The sequence below is a fragment of the Protobothrops mucrosquamatus genome, unplaced genomic scaffold (genome assembly GCF_001527695.2).
Source record: "Protobothrops mucrosquamatus isolate PMUCROS unplaced genomic scaffold, P.Mucros_1.0 scaffold5215, whole genome shotgun sequence".
Lineage (NCBI taxonomy): Eukaryota > Metazoa > Chordata > Lepidosauria > Squamata > Viperidae > Protobothrops > Protobothrops mucrosquamatus.
Genome location: NW_015391083.1, coordinates 13,893 through 34,804, shown reverse-complemented (window position 1 = coordinate 34,804; position 20,912 = coordinate 13,893). Strand labels below are relative to the sequence as shown.

The following is a 20,912-nucleotide window of genomic DNA, read 5'->3' as shown; positions in this document are numbered from 1 at the left end:
ACTTTGAAATCTTTCCTAACAAACAAAGCATCAGTGTTATTCTGTGCTAAATTCTGGGAGCTTCAATTCACATTTAAATCCTATCCTGTTAGGATCACTTGTATTCTGCATTCTCTCCAGCTCTGTGTGGGCTTCATACTATCCTTTCCTTCAGTTTCATCCTCAACTGGAACCTTGTGAGGTGCATTGACCGGAGAGACAGTGAGTTTCCCAAGAGTTTCAGCTGACTGCGGCAGGTTTCATCCCAGGTCTTTTTGAGGAGGGGGGGGAGAGAAAGGAAGACTTCTCCTTTTCTCACCCTTTTCTCACCTTCATATTCTTTCCTTACATTGTGAGATCCACGAAGATACTTCACTGCCTTAAGCAGAATCAGCTATTTTTGCTCGCTGTAAGTCCCTCCCTTTGGGGGGGGGGAATTGCGAAATTGTTGAAAGTAACTGAGTCTATCTGCATATTAATGAGTCAGAGGAAAAAAGGGCAGCAGGAGCTGTTTTAAAAGAGGAGGAAAGCCTCCGTGCTCAGGCAGAGAGGAGCTGAAACTGGCGGGACGTGCAGGAAGAGACACAACAGAAACCAGGAGAGCGAAGCCTGACTCAGTCACGATCCGTCCTTTGGCCTGGCACCCCTCAAACGCCACCTGACCCCCCACTATCTGAACAATCCCGGGGGCAAAGAGAAAGAAGGTTAGCCCAGTGAGACCTAAGTGAACCCAATTCTAGGCTCTTCAGGTCTTAACTATGAAGCTTTTAACTGCAGTTCTCCTGATATTGGTCCTTGTAATCTGCTTTACCAGCGTAGAAGGTAAGTTACAGGTTACTCACTAACCACCATCTCTCTCACTCTGGCATTTTTTCACTTGCATCCCTCACCGAAAGAGCAGACTGAAATACAATTGTGGTCCTTGGAAGGTCTAAGAAAAAGAAAAATAGCAATAGACCGCAGAATATAGGTTTGCAAAAATGAGAAATATAAGGAAAGTTCCCATGAAAAGCCATGGGTAGCCCTAGTTGGCATTTAATTTTTCAGCATAAGTTTACTTCTTGGAATGACCAGCTTTGTGAACTCATTCATGGTTTTGCACAATGGAAAAAGTGAACAGAACTCAAACAGGTGCAGGTGCCTAGAATTTTTAACATTTTGGTTTTGTCGGAAGGCTTGAATTGTTTGTTGTTAAATTTCTCTTTGGCCCAACTTGGTACTGTGTTATTTTTTTTTTTGCAGGTTGTAGAGTATAAAATAATGAATTTGGAATGCTTTTGGCATACTTTTTTTAATATTAAAAGGAAATAAATTAACACCCATGAAAGTCATTAGTCATATTGTTTATTTTCTTTAAGCTTTTCTTTGTCAATACATTTCAACACAGCAGGAGCAGAATTAATAAGATGGGTTTGTCACATGGCTTGTTATACACAAAGCTCGCAATCCAGTGGGTCTACTTGGGAGTTAGCCCTATTAGATCTAATGGATCTAATTTCTGTATATAAACAGAGACATTTACACATCTTCTGTCTACTTCAACTGAATGTAAACAGCTTAAGCATATGTAGAAGCCTTGATATAAAAATGTTTACAAATATAGCACTTCTTTTTTAAAGTGAAGCTATAAGCAAATCAGATGTTTCTGTAGATATTAAAATAATATTTGAACTTAGTCCATACACAAATGGACACATACTTTTTGTCTTATAGGATCAAAATGCAAATGCTTAAGAAAGGGTCCGAAAATAAGATTCTCTGACATTCAGAAACTTGAAGAGCGGCCAAAATATCCATATTGCAAGGAACGAATGATCATGTAAGTCTTTTTTAAAAATAGTGTTATATCTAAATCTAATTAAGTCTGCTTTTCTGCAAATGTTAAAATGATAAAAATAATAAACTGTTTATTACAGAAGCATACAGTATCATATTCAGTGTAGCAAAATAGGTGGAAACTTTTTTTTTCTCTTACATTTAACAAACATCGTTAATTTATTAAGTGTAAACTAAAAATGAAATATGAGCTTAGAAATACAATAAATCTTTTCAGTTGTTTATGTACCTGTACTTATTTATTTCTGTACCTGTGTGCATTAGGGTTTCTATATTCTGAATCTTATCTTCACAGATGCAATTAACCCAAAATATTTATTATTAAATACTGCAGGACAGTGCAACTGTTTCAATCCCATTCTCTTAAGTGACTAAAACCCTTTAAATGTAATGTAATACTGAGTACTTTTATTTGTGAGCCTATTAAGCTCAGTGAGATGTACTGCTGCTAAATATTTGGACTATACGTAAATCTCTTTTAGCTGAGTAGAGCTGCTGATTTCAGTACCCGAAATCACCTCCACCTCTTTGGGAATTTGTGCTAAATAGCATTACTTGCCAAGTCATTGTTAATCATGCCTACTTTATATAATACTCACTCCTCACCCCTTTGACTGCCATATCAAAAACAAGCTAACAAAATCTTCCTAAAAAAAAAAACCACATAAAACTTCTTTTCATAAGGGCTTTGAAACCCCAAGTAAGAAATGTAAATGAACTGGTCCTACTTAAAGAAAAGGATAGTTGTAATATATCAGAGCTCACTCACTTCTGTGTCAACTAATGCAAGACCCTTCTGCATAGGCATTTAGCAATATTGCCTTTTCTTCCAAGTGGTAAATCAAATATGAGAGTGGAAGCAAAAGAGGAATAGCTACTTTCAGACCCCATAACATCTTTCTTGTGGTGTATTTCAGTAGTAGACTCACCCCCCCCCCCAAAAAAAATGTTTACTAGCTAAAGTATATAATGCCAAAGAGCTGGTGATTTCTTTTACTTTAGACCTGCATCACAATGATATAACACAGGACACCATAGGTATTAGTTCAGAAAAAGTTAGCAGAAGTTAGAAAAAAGGCTCTGTTGTAGAATTAAGATTCTGCACCATCACACTTTGAGGAAAGGATGTGGCCAGAATGATTTTTTTTTCCCCATACTGGATACTATAAAAACAGTATCCACAGTAAAGATATTAAAAAGAGTAATTACCTGCTCACTTATATCGCTCTGTTGTGACTCCTCATTGAAATGATGAGTGATCTATGAACCTTTAAAGGCACAGCTTACCTCACTGTTGTGTTGGAATGATGGCAAAAGCAAACAGTATTCTACTTCTTAAGAGTTTTTTTTAAAATCACATTGATTCTTTTGCTGTAGCAGGAAGAGAACAAGTTTGCCCCAGGAAACAATGTTCTGTAAGCAAAGAGGAATTTTATTTTTCATTGCCATTGTTTGAAAACTCCAAACAACACCCTCTGATGCTCCCTTTTAGTTCGTCTTTGGAACCAGTTGGATTTCTTTCCTTGTTTTAATTGCTGGTAATTTCAGATTTTTCAGATTGATAATTCCAAATTTTTCTGATTACATGTGGTTCCAAATGTATTAATCTTTAAGACCTAAAAAAAATGCAAATAATGATGTCAGAAGAAAGACAAAAATAAAATAATCTTGTTAAGATTTTTTTTCACTGAATTTTCCTTTCTGAATCGCCCTCCCCTTCTGGTTAGATATACAGATATTTTCTAAAGCTAAATCTATTGAGAGGTGGGAAAATGGATGAATTCAACACCAGTACAACTAACCTATAACAATAATTAAACATTTCATAAGACACAGTATATAAACATTCAAAGAAATAGACTAATTTGTTGTCTTCTTATTAACTGACTCCTCTAACAGGATCAAACTGAAATAAGCTGAACTCCTGTATCCATACAAGTTGTTTAAAATGGTGCTTTTGATATTTCTGACATCTTATTTAACTTGTCTGCATTGTTCTTCATTTCACATGCATTTTCTATAAAGTGCCCACCCACTCTTACCAGGACCGAAATAGGGATTAACAGATGTTCTTTTTTTTTTTTAACGAATTGGCTTTGCACTCTGTTTTATTATAATCTATTAGGCTCATTTCTAAAACTAATTTTGGCACTGGCATATATAGACACACTTCGTCAGAGTTCAGAGATCAGAGGGTGGGTGTTATCTGGATTATTCATGCACTATACATCAAAACCCTTATTTCTATGCTCATTTAATGAATGTGAAGCACTTCTGCATACCCCTAGCCAGAGGAAGAGGAGGCATAAGCTAAAAATGTTGAGATCTTAGGATAATGCATACCTACAGAGATTTATGCAAAATCAAGAAATTAAAAATAGAATTGCAGCGGATTGCTAATGCATTATTTCTTCTTTGCAAGCAATACCCGATTGTTTCATATACCATTTAAAAAATTTTGTAGCTGGGAAGAATTTGCCTTGCCAAAGCAATGTCTTCCACTCTGTTCTGAACCACGATCACTTCCTTCGCAGCTCTGTACTCGGTATAGTATATACTGTAGCAGTTAAATAAGTTTATCACAAATGTTCAAGATACTTCATAATGATCAGATTATATATTCAGTCATTTGGAAGTAAATTCCTTCAGTGCATTATGGATATCTTCTCAGTAAGAATTTCAAGACAGATTCAAAAATATCAGATTCAAGATTTTCTGACATACTTTTTGTTTAAAATAATATACAACATCTGCCAAAAATTGCAATTGAAGCTATGTAATAATAATACATTACACCCATAAAGCACAATACAAAATGTAGCTGGGGCATAAATTGGCAGTTCTAAAGCTGAGATTCACCTGAATAAAAAAAGCCGAAATGAAAATCAGTTTTATGGTAGCAGCGGAGGTCAGTAAGTAGATAAGTGGCCAGAGAATATTTTCTGAACAACAAAAAAATTATGTCTGCATACAGATGAAATTAATCCAACAGCATGGCTTCTAGGAAGAATATTAACCCTAATGCCACAGAATCTAGCATGTTGTTCCACAATTCCTTTTAGCAAAGTTCTAGATCTCAGGGTATGCTCTCTTTGAACTTGATCCTATATAAAAGCCTTCCCTTAACCTGTCCCACCTCAGAAGCGCTGCAATTTTCCTTTCCCAAATTCCCAGCCACCAGGAATAGGATGGGAACTACAGCCATCTGAAGAGTAGCAGCTTAGGGAAAGTTTTTGTGAACTGTATTACGCACTCTTGTTTACTGAGAGCAAAACAAAAACAGGGATATCTCCATGCATTATTATTCAAACCTGCAATACAGCGGTGATGATCAACTGAGAGTTAATGGGCATGGATATGGGATGGGGAGAAGGGAGGGGAGCAGAATTTGAGAACTGCCTCGCCCTGAGGCTGTATACCCAGCCTTTGTGGGCAAGAGAACTGAGAATCAGTGATCCAGACATCAGTACAATATGATAATAAATATATAAATGCAATATTATAATTGAAGACCAGCCACAAAAATGTAATGCATCCATCCAATGCATCTATGGCCATAGTCTTAAAACGATATTCAAATGCAGTATCTGCATAAGTTGAATTGTTCAGTTGCTGATACACAGCAATGGTAATCAGACAAAAACTGGCATTTAGAAATAACAGGATTATATTATAGAAGAAGCTCTATAAAATGTTGATAAATTGGACCAGTGCAAAAATGCGTGTCCTACCAACTCTGCTTCACAAGGGTCATGCAATCTCCCTTCCAACAAGAGAAAGTTGTCTTTAGAAATTCTCAGAAAGAAAAAAAGTTGGCTCCTTTAGAACAGCGATTCTTTGGCATCTGTTAGTATGGAATCCTCAAGAGCTTAGTGTGAAATTTTGGATCAGAAAAGGAATGGCTCGGCCATCCGGGATTGGGAGGGAGAAGCTACCTTTTATGAAAAATAAACTCAGAAGATAGCTCCATGGCCAGGAAGGGGGTTGTCCTCTTCTCTTGCTTCCCGTTCCGTAGTCCCCAAATATCAGCTTTCATGTGAAAATCAGGAAAGGCCTGTTCCAACTGCTTCTGTGGTCCAGTGTGCCAATGACCTCCTTTTTCTGACAGGTCCTGAGAAATGTTCAAACTTCCAGAAGGTGTGGAGGTAGCCCTTTCCCAGTCCGCTTGTATAGACAGTTATGTCTCCATTACATCAGTTGACCTGAAGTTGACAAAGGGTTCAGAAACGTGCATCAGCATAACAAAAGCAGTGCGAGGCTTTCCTGCCTGAGCTTTGGCTGCCAAGGACTCGTCTGGGCTGCCTGATGGGAAAACCAAACAACAGTGTGCTCTCACAAACAAAATGCCAGCAGAAGTGGGATGTTGGAAGGCCAGCAGAAAAACAGTCACAAGCTTCTTTTTTTTTAGGATGGGTATGAGGGAGCTGTGAATGCCAGACTTTTAGAAGCTCGGCCAGATCTGGCAGTCAAAGGGAAAAGGCAGAAGTTCTGAGGTAGAAATATAACTGAAATGCCCATTAGAGAACATTTTCATTCATTGTTAAAAACAGCAACAACCCAAAAAAAAAAACCCTTTCACGATTAAGCCTCTGAGCATGCAGTTCTGAGATCCCTTCTACTTTTTCTCTTTTTCAGAAGACAAAAACATTTGGTTCTTTTAAAAAAAATAATAATAATATTAGATCATCCTAAAAGTTGCCTACCACACTGTGCATTTTTCTTTTCTTTCTTTTTCTAGTTATTTTTCTTTCTCTCTCTTGCAATGTAAACCTATGCTTGTCTAAAAAGAATTGTTTTGAATAGGATGTATAAGGTTGCAAATTAAATTCAACAGGACTTCAGAATTGAAAATTTTAGGATTACACTGTTAATGCTTTTATGTGTTGACTCAATTTCATTGTATAGACTATACATTTTAACTTATGAATTTAATTTATAAATTTCTTTATCATACTTCAGGAAAACGCTTAAATGAAAAAGCTGCAGTACATATTAATGATGTCTTAGAGCTTGGCAATGCTTCTCAATTTTTTCCCCCTTTTTACTTTGAATTTCCATTTGAAAAAGAAATCAGATTTGGAATTAAATAATAACTTTCCTGTAATAGATAATTTAAATCACTGTAATCACAAAGAGAAAAATACTGTAAAATTGACTGTTGGGACTCTTTAAATTAAGATATGTTTTTTCTAAAGACATTAGTGTAATATGTTAATCCAATCAATCTATAGATTAATTCTAGTTCATTGAATAAATCATGATTACTAATCTCAGGCAATGTGCTAATCTAGAAACCAAAGATTATAACATACAAAGAATGAGATAATATTACACACTAAATGAAACAAGATCACATTATATGATATGCAGTATGAACTATGTTACTATCACTCATGAATAAGAAGCTTGACAGCTTTTTTTTTTTTACAAAGCACAACTGAAACATTCTATGTGATTATATGTGTATATATACACATTCAGACATAAAGAGTCACACAAAGCTCTGGGGTACATGAAAGATTTTTAACAAAATGATTGTTTTGTATGGTTATGTTCTAACACTGTATTTTACACAATCTTAGAGAAGAAAGGGGGCCAAGAGGAATGAGGCCATAGTGCACCAAAGAAATCCATGAGAGAATAAGCAGGCATTTGGTGTGACAGAAAAAAATCCCACAAGAACTAGAGCTGAACAATATTGTCAAGGTGGTTGCTACTGCAAAGATCAGGAATTCCACAATAGCTTTTATCACTTTAGAATTATGCTGGGAGCTGAGAGCAGCAGATTACTGAAAAATCTTCTGGTTCTTATGAAGTTTCATTATATGGAACAGCAAGATACATACATAAAAATTTCCATTTCTGGCCTCTAAATATGAAAAGTGTTATTTACGTGCCCCAAAAATGAACGTAATGCATAGCAGAACATGTGGGGTATAAAAATAGATCCATCTAGCATCTGAATCTTGCCAGCAGTGATCCATGCTGTTTCTGAGATTTGCTCATTTCTCTACCATCTAACAATTGGTCTAGTTAAGTGCTTGATTGCCAGAAAGATGGACCAAGCTCATCCAGATTTTCCATTCTCCCAAGTCCAATTCTCCAGCAGAATTTTAATAGCGTTAAATGCGGATGTCACTGCAATCTGTTTACCAGTGCATGAACTATGACTTACTTGAAGTAGAAGGTTCTGCCTAACGCCAAAATCACATGCAACAATGCAATCAAGGTTTCAGGTGCTGAAAGAGAGAGTAATGATCTACTGGGACTTTCCAGATGTCCCAATACTCCATATATCCCAACAGCCCCAGCCAACATGGTCAGTAAGAAGGAATGTTTTAAGAAATATAGATTAGCAACATCTGGAAAGACAGAGTTTGCCCAATGCTTGTAGTAGAAAGAGACAGTTAACTAATTATGGTGTTAACAAATCTTGTTTGTTAAAATTGTAGGAGCCACTCCATACTGTACTGACAAATCGGTTTTTATTTCAGAGTCACCATGAAATCACGTTTCCGAGGTGGCCATCAATACTGCTTGCATCCTAAACTCCCAAGTACAAAAAGATTACTTAAGTGGTATACAATATGGAAAGAAAAAGAAAGGTGGGTAATTGATTTTATGCAGGTGAGGACAACCATCTAGCCTTATTATAACAAGAGGGCTTTCTTGTTAACCAGATTTGTTCATTTACAAAAAGATGTCTCTGAACATGTTTGATTCAATATTACAGTGACAAGCATGTTAGGTGTCACTCTGTAAATACAGGCTCAATGTAACTTGAAAAAAAGTTATGCTATCATTTGATTTCTTTAAAAAAGTGTAATACATTAAATGACAGATTAATATATCTATATTTTTGCTGAAATAGGTTCTGCTTAGAAAGGCAATTATGTCTAGGCTAGAAACAGTGGGAGACCGGGAGTTCTAGCACTGCTTAGATCCAAAACCAGTTTTGTGACCTTAGGCCCATTGCCTGCTCTCCCTCTCCCTCTTCCTCTCTGTCTCTCTCTCTCTCTCAGCCCTAGGAAGGAAGCAATGGCAAACCACATCTGAAAAACCTTGCCAAGAAAACTCAGGGACTACTGCAGGCGCCAGGAGTCAAAATTGATTTAAAAGCATACCCACACAAACAAAAAGGTTCTTCTTAAGCCTAGAGTCAGCGTGTTAAACATTGCCCATTTATCTACCTTCTAACTAACATGCCACTCCAGATTGTAACTATCAACCAGTCAAATCCAACAAGCAATTTATGACAAAGTATTAATATAAGGATGATATGCATGCAATATGTACCATAAATTATGCTTGTCTTTTTCTGCTAATATTGCATCTGTGTGTGTGTGTGTGTGTGTGTGTGAGAGAGAGAGAGAGAGAGAGAGAGAGAGAGAGAGAGAGAGAGAGAGAGAGAGAGAGAGAGAGAGAGAGAGAGAGGTGGTCAAAGTGTGGGGAATGGGTAGGAAACAATGTTTATTATTTTTCAGAAGCTGTCGCAAATACAGTGCATTCTGCATTTCTACTTCTGATGCATAATTCTATTTCACAAGACTGTAGTCTTACTACTCTCTTGCAGTGAGTGCAGGAGAGGAATAAACCAGAGATTAAAGAAAATAACAGAAAAAAGAGCTCCACTCAGTTTTGATTTTTATCCCAGCCGCTACACCAATAGAGTCCCAACTTTTTTTCCTGAGAAGACAGCCCTAGGGAGAATTTTTTTAAAAAAATAAAAGCCTTCTGGAAAACAGATGTCTTATTCTTTAAAGTATATTTCTTATTATGCTCGTGTAGTGAATTGAAAAAGATCCTCTGCTTATGCTTTGCTAAAATCCTTTAATAAAACCGAGTTCCAAATTTACAACCCTGAATTAGCCTAATACTAAGATTTAAGCATTTTGCTTACAGATTATATTATGCACAAAGCTCAGACTGAATTCAAGTTAAACAGTGTGCTTCAGGAGAAAGACCATCCAAAATTTGGAATATTTTTCACCTGTAAACAAAGTTTTCACCTCATCAAATATTTTAAAAGTCTTTCTGAAACCTAGTAATTTCAGATGTGCTGGATTATTGTTTCTAAAGTTGCCAGCCATTTCTTTCTAGATGTACTGTAGTTGGCCAGACATATCTGATGGGCATTGGTTTTAGCACAGCAGTGTGATAATATCTAAAGATACCATGAATGAAGAAGTTAAGATGTCTTTTGGGTCAATCTGAACTTTATAATTCTGTTATAAAAAAATAAAACAAATCACTTCAGTGCCCCCAGCAGCAGATTTCAAGTCTGCTCACTTTAACAAGAGCCCTTTTGAATAATTGGCATAATCCTGCTAGAGGTAACATGGTTAAAATCGCTACACTACCTGGATCACATTTGGAATCCTGAGAGAAGCCATTTTGTTAGGGTCACAAAGTTGATATTAATAGACATACATGGTCTCTGAATGCCCTCTAGAAAGGCACTTCAGCAAGAAATCTCCTTCTCTTTAATCTGGGAAGGGGGAATTTTTTGCCCATGTGAAACATAATCAGCCTGAATATTTAGAAGGAGATCTGAAATTATCTTTCTTTCCAGTAGCTAGGATCATGTAGGGAGCAATGGAGCAATGCAAATTTAAAAGGGGATATTCTCTAATTTGCTTAATTTATCAATTTAAAGTTACCATTCTAATTAAAGTATAGATGCAGAACTTTATTATGTGCTCTTAAAATGAACAATCTGGTCATAATTAATATCTAGAAAACCCACAGAATTGAATCAGATTGATTTTTTTTAAAAAGCAAAACATCATTTGCCCAAAGTGAAAAGGAAGTTCTGACTGATACGGATATTCATATTGGTGGAATTATATTACTTAATGTGATCTAATTGGTGTGCTGTTTGACTAGTTCCTGCAGAGATGACATCTTTGTCCAGATCTTACAGAATGTAAATAAGTTTTATTTATACCTGACATCAAGGACCAAGATTTGTTAAGGATTCAGTTTTGGCAAGGAATAAGATGTTTGGAATGTTCAGTCTACATGTCTCAAATAAAAAAATAATAATTGCAACTGTATCTCTGAACATGAGAAAAAGACCTGTTCTCTAATATCCATGATACACCATGTAAGGATCTGTCCTTCCACTCAGCTAATCAGGGCCAGTCAGTTATAACTGCCACTACAATCTTTTAACATTAGACTTCAGATTTTTGGAAAAACCAAAAGTTCTGTTTTTTAGAACTACGGCATGTTGCAAATAGAACCACGTCCTAATATAGAATTGTGAATTAGAAATTTAGATTAGAACTGTGAGCTTTCATTCCGTTTTAGGCATGAAAGCCGACTGGGTGACTTTGGGCCAGTCCACCTCTCTCAGCCCAAATCATCTCACGGGGTTGTTATGGGAAAAATAAGAGGAGTATTAAGTATGTTCACACCTTGAGCTATTTATAAAAAATAATAAAAGCAGGATTAAAAAATATAAAAGAATTCTAATATTTCACTACCATCTAGTTACTGCATCTCTTGCTTAGCAATTGTGTACCAGTACGATAAATCTTTGTCCATCTATCCAATGTAACATAAGTATCTTTCAAAAACCTCTTCCTAGGTGATATCCCCAGGATCACACAACAAAAACCTTTGTGGTTAGAGAACAAATTAAATGCCTGTTTCCCAGGTGAAAAGGCCAGAAGATTGCTTCTCTGTATAAAAGAGATGAATAGAGACTTGGGTAAACAGCTATTTCCTTTAGCATTCTGGTTCAATGAGCTTTGGCACACCTGCCCTGAGGTGAAACAGCAGAAGCAGATGAACTTCTAGGAACAAAGGGCCTGATTGCCTACCTAGTTACCCTTTGATAAAAGCTCAAAATACAAGCAAAACACTGCAGGTACTATTTAGAGAATGTACTCCTATTCCCCAAAAGAGAGGAGGGTTGTTATCAGCAGAAGTTGGGCAGAGCCCAACAATTAATGTTTAAATTGTACATTAGAAACTTTTGAAGGTTTTAAGAAACTGCAGGTGTCATATCTAGAAATAATTGATGGTTTTAATCATGATTTTGCTGGTTTTGTAAATGTGAGCAGTGTTGTATCAAATTTGCTTCTTGTTAACAATTTAGTCCCACTAATAAGGTAAATAAGCTCACATTTGTTACTTCACCTTTTTGACTAGGGAGTAGCAAAAATCTGGGTCCTTACTAGCATTTTTTGCTGTGTCTTTCTGGAACAAAACTAGTAGTTACATAGTCAGTAATTCTATCAGGTACCTAACAGATTATTGGTATCTTTAATGAGAAAGACCTTGGGAAACAGGGCAAAGAGATGCTGCCTACAGAATGGTCAGATAAGAGGCAGCATAGCCTCCAGCTGCATAATGGATGGGACAAGAGGCTCAGAAGCGATCCTAAGTATTTTGTGGGGAAATTGTACTTTCCAACTTGTAAGATTCTGTTAATGTAGCAGGGATAAAGGTGTGTTGTGCCTGATGGATTACTTGAAATGGATCATAGAATATAATGGCCCCATTGCCACAATATGTGTGGGAACACCAAATAGGAATGGTCGACTTGGTCAATTTACCCACTGGAGCATAAAGTCAATCCTAAGTGTGCCCCATGAGACACAAATGTAGAATAATTCCAGCCATTCTCTTGTGAGAAAAAAATAGTATATTAGCCTGTTTTGTATATCTTCTCCTCCAAATAGAGAAGTGGAAAGAAGGAACAGCTGAAAAAGCAATAATCTTTACAACACTCACTCACAGACAAGGCCTAGCCATACGAACATTTCAATCAAATACTGATTACCTGCAGTGGCCATGCCCAGAGCTGTCTGCAGGAAGAGATTACAACATTGCAACATAAGCTCTATCCCTTCTTTATGGTGTTGTGATGTCATACATGCATATAAAGAGAGCAGAGCTTGCATCATAATTGTGCAATACTGCTTTGGTTATTTGAACAAAAACACCTAATCTTGCAGATGCCTCTGACTAAACCAGGGGTGTCAACCTGTCGGCCCATGGGCCGGTTTCATTATACCGAAGCTGCACCCACCCCATTGCTGGCAATGCAAAAAGAGTTGCACTGTGCCGTGGCATGGCGAGTTTGACACCTGTGGACTAAACTATACCTGTTGCTGCCTACATGACAAACAGGGAAGGACTGGTGATATCATCCAGCCTTGTGCATACTCTCCATGCCCTCCTTAGAAAAAGTGAATGGGCATTTGACATTCTCAACATAGAACTGCCAAGAGATTTGGCTGTGTGAGTGACAAACTGGGTTAAGGATGTTGTGGGAACAGAGCAAACAAATCTAAGAGACATTTCACTATAAATTAATACAATAATATATGAAGGCATTCTCAATCCAAACACTGAACTTGGATTCACAGCTATACTTTGTTAAATATTTACATCTTTGTTTTATTAAACTTTTTTTTGCCTATTCTTGGTATTTATAGATTTCTGGTCCTAAACTAAAAGCTTTCAGTTACAGCAATTGCATATAAATAAGCAGGCTTCTATGCTTAATCAGCTGCTATTGTACCTGAAGAGTTTAATTTGGAAACGCGGGTCAAAGCTTCTTGAAGATATTCACAAAGCAGCTTCTAAATCTCTTCCTATATTAAATCTCCCATTCTGTATTTTCTAACGTATTGTGGTCAAACTGCTTACATATATCTTGCAAAACAGTCTAGATATGCAACAACAAACTGTAGCAACATAACAAAACTAATTAACCTAACTTTGAAAAACATAAAATATTAGCATCGCCTGAAACATATATAGAAAGCTAACTTTATTAACCCCACTTTATGAGGCAATATGCCACTGAATAGTACTAACTACTGAACAATAATAGTGGGAGAGAGGAATCAGCTGATATTGCTGTTCACAGAATCATCATATATCATTTTTCACTATCTAGTCGAATCATCTTCCCAATGCACAAATTTACTACTATAGCATCCCTGACCAATGGCCATTCAAATTTTGCTTTTATACCTCCAGCAAGTTAATTAAGTAGCATAAGGCTTAGAAAAAGAACAGAAGAAGTTAGATCTCATCTACCCCAAGAAGGCTGATGGATCAGTGCTTTGAATTTTAGTTTCCTGAATAGCCATAGGGTTATTTCACTGTTTTGGTCAGGCTAATTTCTTATTTTTATATTTTCAGAGTTTATGAAGAGTAAGAGAGTGATGTCTAATAGAAGAAGTGGGATTGATTAATTGATGGGCATAAGAAAGATGGACAACAAAGATGACTTCTCACAAGACACAACTCAACATCTATGTTAATTATAAAGCACTTTTCTTGTTACCAAGGATCACTTTTTACATTTTATAGCTGCAAAAAAGCCACCAGATTTCATAAGTGTCTTTATATATTAGATCCTATACATGCCTCCTTTCTAGTGAAAAATATCATGAAACATAATCTTCATTTAAAATGTATTTGTATGATCTTAATTTCATAACTGTTCTGTTCCTATGTCTGGATATTGGGCTTTATAAGCTCATAAAATGAATCTTAATTTGTTAAAAACAAAATCTAGAACAGTCACTCTTTTTTAGCATGAGGAGGGCAGGTTTCTAGTTGACAATAAACATTTCTGGTGTGTCCTTTTCTATGGAATGAGAGGGGCTAAACTAGGGATTGTTCTGTACATTGATATCTACTGCTGTAAAGTTTGGAAATAAGGTTTCTCATTACAGAATTGATAAAAGCTGTTTGTTTTCTAATCCCTGCATATGGGATAATATAAAATATACTACTCATTCTCTTTTGGTGGATAAAAATATTTCTAAAGCAGTTTAATATGGAAAAGACACTTTTTCTTACCTGAAGTTCTTCTGAAGTTTGCAATTTTGTGTTGTGATATCTTCAGGTATATTGTGTACGATTTCTTAGATTTGTAGCTTAGAATTATCCAAAAATGTACCTTATTATTGGGAAGGGATGAAGTTACTGATAGGGGAATGGACATATAGGTATTAGTCAGAAAAGAAACAATCTGTTATTTCGAATGTAATCGTTTCACTGGTAAGCAGTACATTCCTCTTCATAAAAAAATACAAGTAACAAAACTACCTTTCAATTGTAAATATACTATAGGAGATTTCCCTATATTATCTTTCTGTATAATGTATTGTACTGCTAAATTATCATACACTATTTAAATGTTTGAAATATTTAGGGAGTTGCATGCAGATTTCATATTTCTTTCTATGAAAAATGGAACTTAAGGAATAAAATACATTTTAAAGGCTGGTGGCTAATTTTCATTGGATTCAACATTTGGGACTCTAATAAACAATTTCTGGAATAGGCTGTTGTGAACATTAAAGGTCAATCTCCTGCTATTAATGCCGCTAGAATTTAGAGAATTCTTCATATTCACAAGGAAGTACCTTGCATTTAAGTGCACTTACCCATATTTTTCAAAAAAAATGTTCAACATTAAAAAAAGAATGCCATCAATCCCAAAGATGGGATTCAGATTTTTTTTTAAACTGTTATTTCTATTTCATTCCCTTGTTCCCCTGATTTGCCTTTTCCTTTTGCAAAGTTGTCTAGTCGCACAAAGGAACTTAATACAATCCTCTCCTTTGGATTCCAGATATTGCAAATACTGCATTTCACAACATCAAGAGGATAATGTAGGGTTCCTGTGGAGTTTCCTCTTCAATAGTGGTAGCAGGGCCACATGGTGAGGCAAAAGTACACACACTTGTAACCCAAAGGATCCATGTATTCAGTGTCACACTATTCAACAGAAGACTTGTTTTGCCCTCCCCTCTCTACTCAGAAGCATACAGGAAGAAGTAAACTTTGGGTGATATTAGCTTTGCTCTACCACATACACAAATGCTTATAAATTAAGGGAAAAGGGAGAACCCAACAGAATAAAAGCAGTGGGAAGGACAGGTGGAAAAAAACAGTGAGGAACTAAGAAGATAAAAATGGGGTTGGAATACCTGAGGGCCTATAGGCATTTGTGACATAAGATTTCTTTACTGCCAAGAAAGTTTGGGATCAGGATAAGATCTGGCAGGGGCCTCCTGACCTGATCAGAGAAGTGGTAGGCAATGAATATTGGTCTGTCCACTTTCCTCACCAACAGCCTCAGTGGTAGGATTCAAATATGTTAACAACCGGTTCTCTGTGTGGATGCCGTTTCCAGAAGTCCATTCTGGGCCTGGGCAACAAAAAATTAGCTACCAGTTGTGCCGAATTGGTGCAAACCTCCTGAATCCCACCTTTGAACAGCCTCTCCTCACTAGGGATCCTTACAAGTAGTCCTTGAGTTACGACTGCCTGCCCATTATAGTTGATGGTTGGGATGGCCATTAAATGAACCACCTCATTTAACACTCCCCCCATCTTTGTTTTCCACAAAGCATTTGTTAAATGTGTGTCATTAAGTGGAACACGGGGTGCCTCAGGGGTAGCAGATGCGTGGGAGGGGGGCTAGTGCAGGCATTAGCCCACCTGATTCATGCCTCTCCACATCCCCTGAGATACCCTTTGCTCTGTTTCCCGCCCCTTGGGGTCCACACAACCACTTAGGCCTCCTTCCACCATCACCACAATCACATACTTTCTTTTCAAAGCTCTCCAGAGCTCAAGAGTTTGGGATAGGGAAGGAGAACAGACTGCTGCATTGCTGAGCCATGTGGTACAATCCCATAAATGGCCATCTTTCTCTGAGTGAAAAATAATACTGGCAAAACATAGCATTAATGAGGGAAAGAAAATTTCTCATTTGCTATCTCTAACCTTAGCTCCACCAGCATTAGCTTCTCTAAGGTTAGCAAAGAAAGGAAAACCAAGAGGTTATTTTTTCCTCATGAACGCTAGTGAAGCTAGCTCTACTGAAGCTAATGCTGGTGGAGCAAATGCTAGCATTAGCGAGGCAAAAAACTCCCCCCTCAGTTTTCCTAACCTTAGCTTCACCAGCATTGTTTTTCATTCAGAAAAATACAGCCACTTCTGGGATCTTGCTATGTGGCCCAGCAACGGAGCAGCCTGTCTTCTTTCTCCAGCCCAACCTCCTGAGCTCTGGAGATCTTCAAAAGATCTCCAAAAGTCTGCAATTGTGACACGGGGTGAGGAACAATGTGTGAAACCCAGTGGGGTGACAAAGCAGGCCCAGGGCCTGTGGGAATTCGGAAGGGCAGAGTGGTGGGGAAATAATTGGGGGGGCACACTGCGGGGTCTTTGCTATTGGTCATAAAAGCGAAGGACCACAGGTGCTGCAGGCAATGTAGCTTTGCAATTGGGTCATAGGTTGCTTTTGGGGGGTGGGAGTCTGCCGTAACTTCGAACGGTTACTGAGTGACTAGCTGTACTATCATTCAGTAACTACCGTATTGAGATGATATCTCGCCAAGAGAGTGCTATTTTTGTCCAGGCCTCTAAAAAAAATGTACTGTCTTCACTTATAGGAAGAATAAACAGGGAGCCAATTGACTGACGAATAACCAATGGCAGGTCTGCTTGGCAGAAGATAAGGCTAACAGATTTGTGCTACAAAAATCCAGGCACCCACTAGACGGCAGCAGAGAGATACAGGAACTCTGCGGCTATATAGTCAGTTTCTGGATTTTTGCAGGCCAGATCTTGTCATATTGTTAAGGAATAATGTAATCATCACTCTGTACAATACTCACTGTGTTTCCTCAGAGTATAATCGTCACTGTATTTCTTCAGTTCCTTCAACCAATCCTTTTGCCTCTGGCTCACTGCTTTTATTATACCGCTCGCACAGAAGCAAATAACAAGAAGCAAAGTTGGCCGATTGTAAGAAGATTCAAGAGTTTTTATTCTTCCTGACCCGACATAATGTTGGAAAGAGGCTATGTACAGGGGTAGAAGACTCTGGCCATCTGCCCATCAGCATGCTAACGCTCTGAAAACTGAACAGCGTGGGACAAATTTGATGTGGAGGGAGAAGCTGGCAAAAGAAAGAACTTGAAAATAGGCCAGATCTGGCTTGAGGATGCAGAGAAAAACATTAAAATTGGATTATAAAATGTTACGAAAACTGCTCATTGAGGGCTAGTCCTTAAGAACCACATTCAATAATCAAACCTAAAATAATCCTCTCTCATCCCTAAACAGGTGATGGATGCCCAGCCAGACGGCCCTTGGCCGTCTGGCCAAGGAAAAAGCTAGAAATGTCAGACATAAAGGGGAAAGAATTAAGGAGTAAACCAATGTCTAAACACCCCACATTAGTACAGGAGTACTCGTACTACATTTGTCTTGTGGCAAATGCACTACAGGTACTCCTCAACTTACAACCAAAATTGGGACCAGAGCTTCTGTTGCTAAGCAAGGCACTCATTAAGTGAGTCACATCTACTTTTATAAAAAAAATTGCTGCAGTCGTTAAGCAAATCATGTGGTCATTAAGTGAATCCAGTTCCCTCCATTGACTTTGCTTGTCAGAAGCTGGTTGGGAAGTTCACAAATGACAATCACATGACCTTAGGATTTTGCAATTGCTGTAAATGCATGTAGTTGCCAAGTGCCCAAATTTTGATCACCAGACCATGGGGATGTTGCGATAGTCATAAGTGTGAGGACCAAACAATCAAGCTCAGAGAGCACCAAGAACTCCATACTGAAAAAAGTGGTTGTAAATGGAAAAAAGTGGATTTTTTTTGACAGAGGTTTCATTACCCATCTCTGCTTTTCGAACACATTGCTTTTAAAGGGCTTTTTTCAGTGCTGTAGTCACTTCAAACGGTTGCTAAAGGAATGGTCGTAAGTTGAGGACTACCTGTAAAGCAGGGGGTCCATTGTAACTTTGAATAGTCATTAAGTGACCAGTCGTAAGTCAAGGATTATCTGTAACAAATATAAGCAACACTTAACCAGATCTAAACTAACATATGAGTATCCTGCATAGCCAGGATTTGTTCTTTTGATCTTCTTTTATAAGCCACAATTGCATTTGTAAGAGATAAAGTACCCTGGATGGTTAGAGTCATCCATGGGGCAATAGCAAGGACACCCTCCTCATTTTAATGGGCTTGCAGGACACAGGAATATTTAATATATGCATTCTCAATTAGCCTACTTTATCTAAGCTTTAATCCAATGAATTGTCCCTCAAGGAAAAATTGCACACAGTCTTTAAAAGCACAACAGTTCCTCAAAAACATCCTTTGGTGAAGCTGCAGTGCTGTATATTAGCATCTCTTGAATCTGAAATTGCAGACAGTTTCCATCCGCAGCATAGGATAGGAATGTAGACTGCTTTGCTTTTTGTCAAATCTCTATAAATAAAAACCTAATCTAAATCTCATTTATAGAGTCAACAAAAGGCAGACATAACAAAGACCAGAATAGCAAATCTAATTACCATTAGCTTGAAGAAAGACAAAGCTTCCACTAGACCAACAAAACCTAGTCATTTTGTCAAATTATACTTTAAAAAGGGTACAGTATTCTGTAGACTAAATTCAGAGATTAAATGTGATTAAATTTAGATAGGCATGCTTAAAATAGCTTTAGGATTTATCTGCTATTAATCAAAAAGTAAAATGAGTGATTCTGGAAATTTTGTTCCCTCGGAAGGAAAACTGTTAAATGCAGTTCAATTGTGTTTACTTCTCATCTCCATCTCTTAGTGGCTTTCTGAGCAAAAAATAAAAATAAATTGAATTGAATAATCAACAGACCTGTCCCTTCATTCTTTACCAAAATATAAAAGTGAAAAATTTCATCAGTTAAAACAAGCTATGAAACTGACAACGGAAGGAATCATTGCAACAAGGATAAATGCTAATTCTATTTTCATATCTATTTTGGCAATATTCATAATGGTTTCATCTTCTAATGTGATACAGGCTATCATTTGATATCAATTGAATTAAACATTAGATCAACAGGACTATTTGTGCAAAAGAACAGTAAAGTCTCTTGCAAGTTGAACTTAAGTCCTAGTACCTTCATGTAGAGATTGAGGTCTTACTTAGAAGAAGTATGGGCATTGTTTGCCATTTCCTTCTTCTAAGATTTATTGTTGTTGTTATCTTGCATCCAGTGTCTAATTCTGAGATTTCTGATAATCTCTCTTTCAGTATTAACCAGCTTTAGCCATGCTTTGTTTTTTCAAGACCAGCTGGTATTGACTGGATATTGCTGCCTGCTCTGATGTGCTGTAGAATAATGGACACAAATATAATATCAGAAATGCAATATTTTTAAAAATGGTGCAAAATCAGTTCCCAAAACATTTTGTTACCTCAGTACAGCTACTTTTCACACAAGGATCTTCAAAGATGATTTCAATATCAGTCAACTTGTCTACAATATACCAAGAGGTTCAGCTCTATCTCTGTGGTTTAAACAGGGGCAAAAACGTACCTGTATCATACCTAGTCCTCACCACTCAGTAGGAATCTAAGAGTGTTTATATTTATCATATACAGGATCTAATACATGGGGGTTTGTTTGTCTTTCTTTTGTCTTAAAATGCTAGGGATAGTAACCTCAACAGGCTGATCTACAAATGTAAGAAGGATGGGAGACCAAACAACTTTGATTAAATGAATGTGAGACATGTTCAAAGTGTTGTAGCTCACATGGGACATGTCTAAAAAAAGTGAAGTAAAAGGAGGATGGACAGATGGATGGATAGTCAGACAGACAACCCCATTAGCCACAACCTGCATTTAAAAGCAATCTATCTTGTTGTCCTCTACTGAAACATGTTAAAAACATTTTAATCATCCCCATGGTTTAATTTCATTGCCATCCTGTGTGAAAAAAATAAGGGAGCAAAACCGTCTGTACAGTGATGATATAATTAACTCTTCAACATGAATTCATCTCATTCCAAAATCCCATTGCTTTTCTTCACCATCACAGTTCAAAGCGTCTTTGGATTTCTGGCTTATTCTTCTCTGGCAATTTTGTTCTACTGAATTTCTGGTTTAATTAAAACCCACACCACCCCCTCCTAGTGAAATCTCCCCCCAACACATTCCTAGCTGCCTAATGAGCCTCTGCTGCTTTTATTAATATTCAATCTCCCAGTTCTTTTTTTTCCTTTTCAAGTAGTTACATCAACAAAGACACACACACACACACAA

General features: G+C 37.2%; 1 protein-coding gene across 1 annotated transcript; it reads left to right on the top strand.

The window, feature by feature from the left end:
• The first annotated feature begins 727 nt into the window (after positions 1-727).
• On the top strand, positions 728-15,042 carry CXCL14 (C-X-C motif chemokine ligand 14). Its single transcript, XM_015829001.1, has 4 exons — positions 728-801; positions 1,693-1,798; positions 8,310-8,420; positions 13,981-15,042. The coding sequence occupies exons 1-4, from the start codon at positions 738-740 to the stop codon at positions 13,994-13,996; spliced, it is 297 nt and encodes a 98-aa protein (XP_015684487.1). The 5' UTR covers positions 728-737; the 3' UTR covers positions 13,997-15,042.
• Positions 15,043-20,912: the final 5,870 nt, after the last annotated feature.

Coding starts and splice junctions, on each gene's coding strand:
- CXCL14 (XM_015829001.1), top strand. CDS start 738: ATGAAGCTTTTAACTGCAGTTCTCCTGATATTGGTCCTTGTAATCTGC. Junction 802..1,692: donor CTGCTTTACCAGCGTAGAAG/GTAAGTTACAGG, acceptor TTTGTCTTATAG/GATCAAAATGCAAATGCTTA. Junction 1,799..8,309: donor TGCAAGGAACGAATGATCAT/GTAAGTCTTTTT, acceptor TTTTTATTTCAG/AGTCACCATGAAATCACGTT.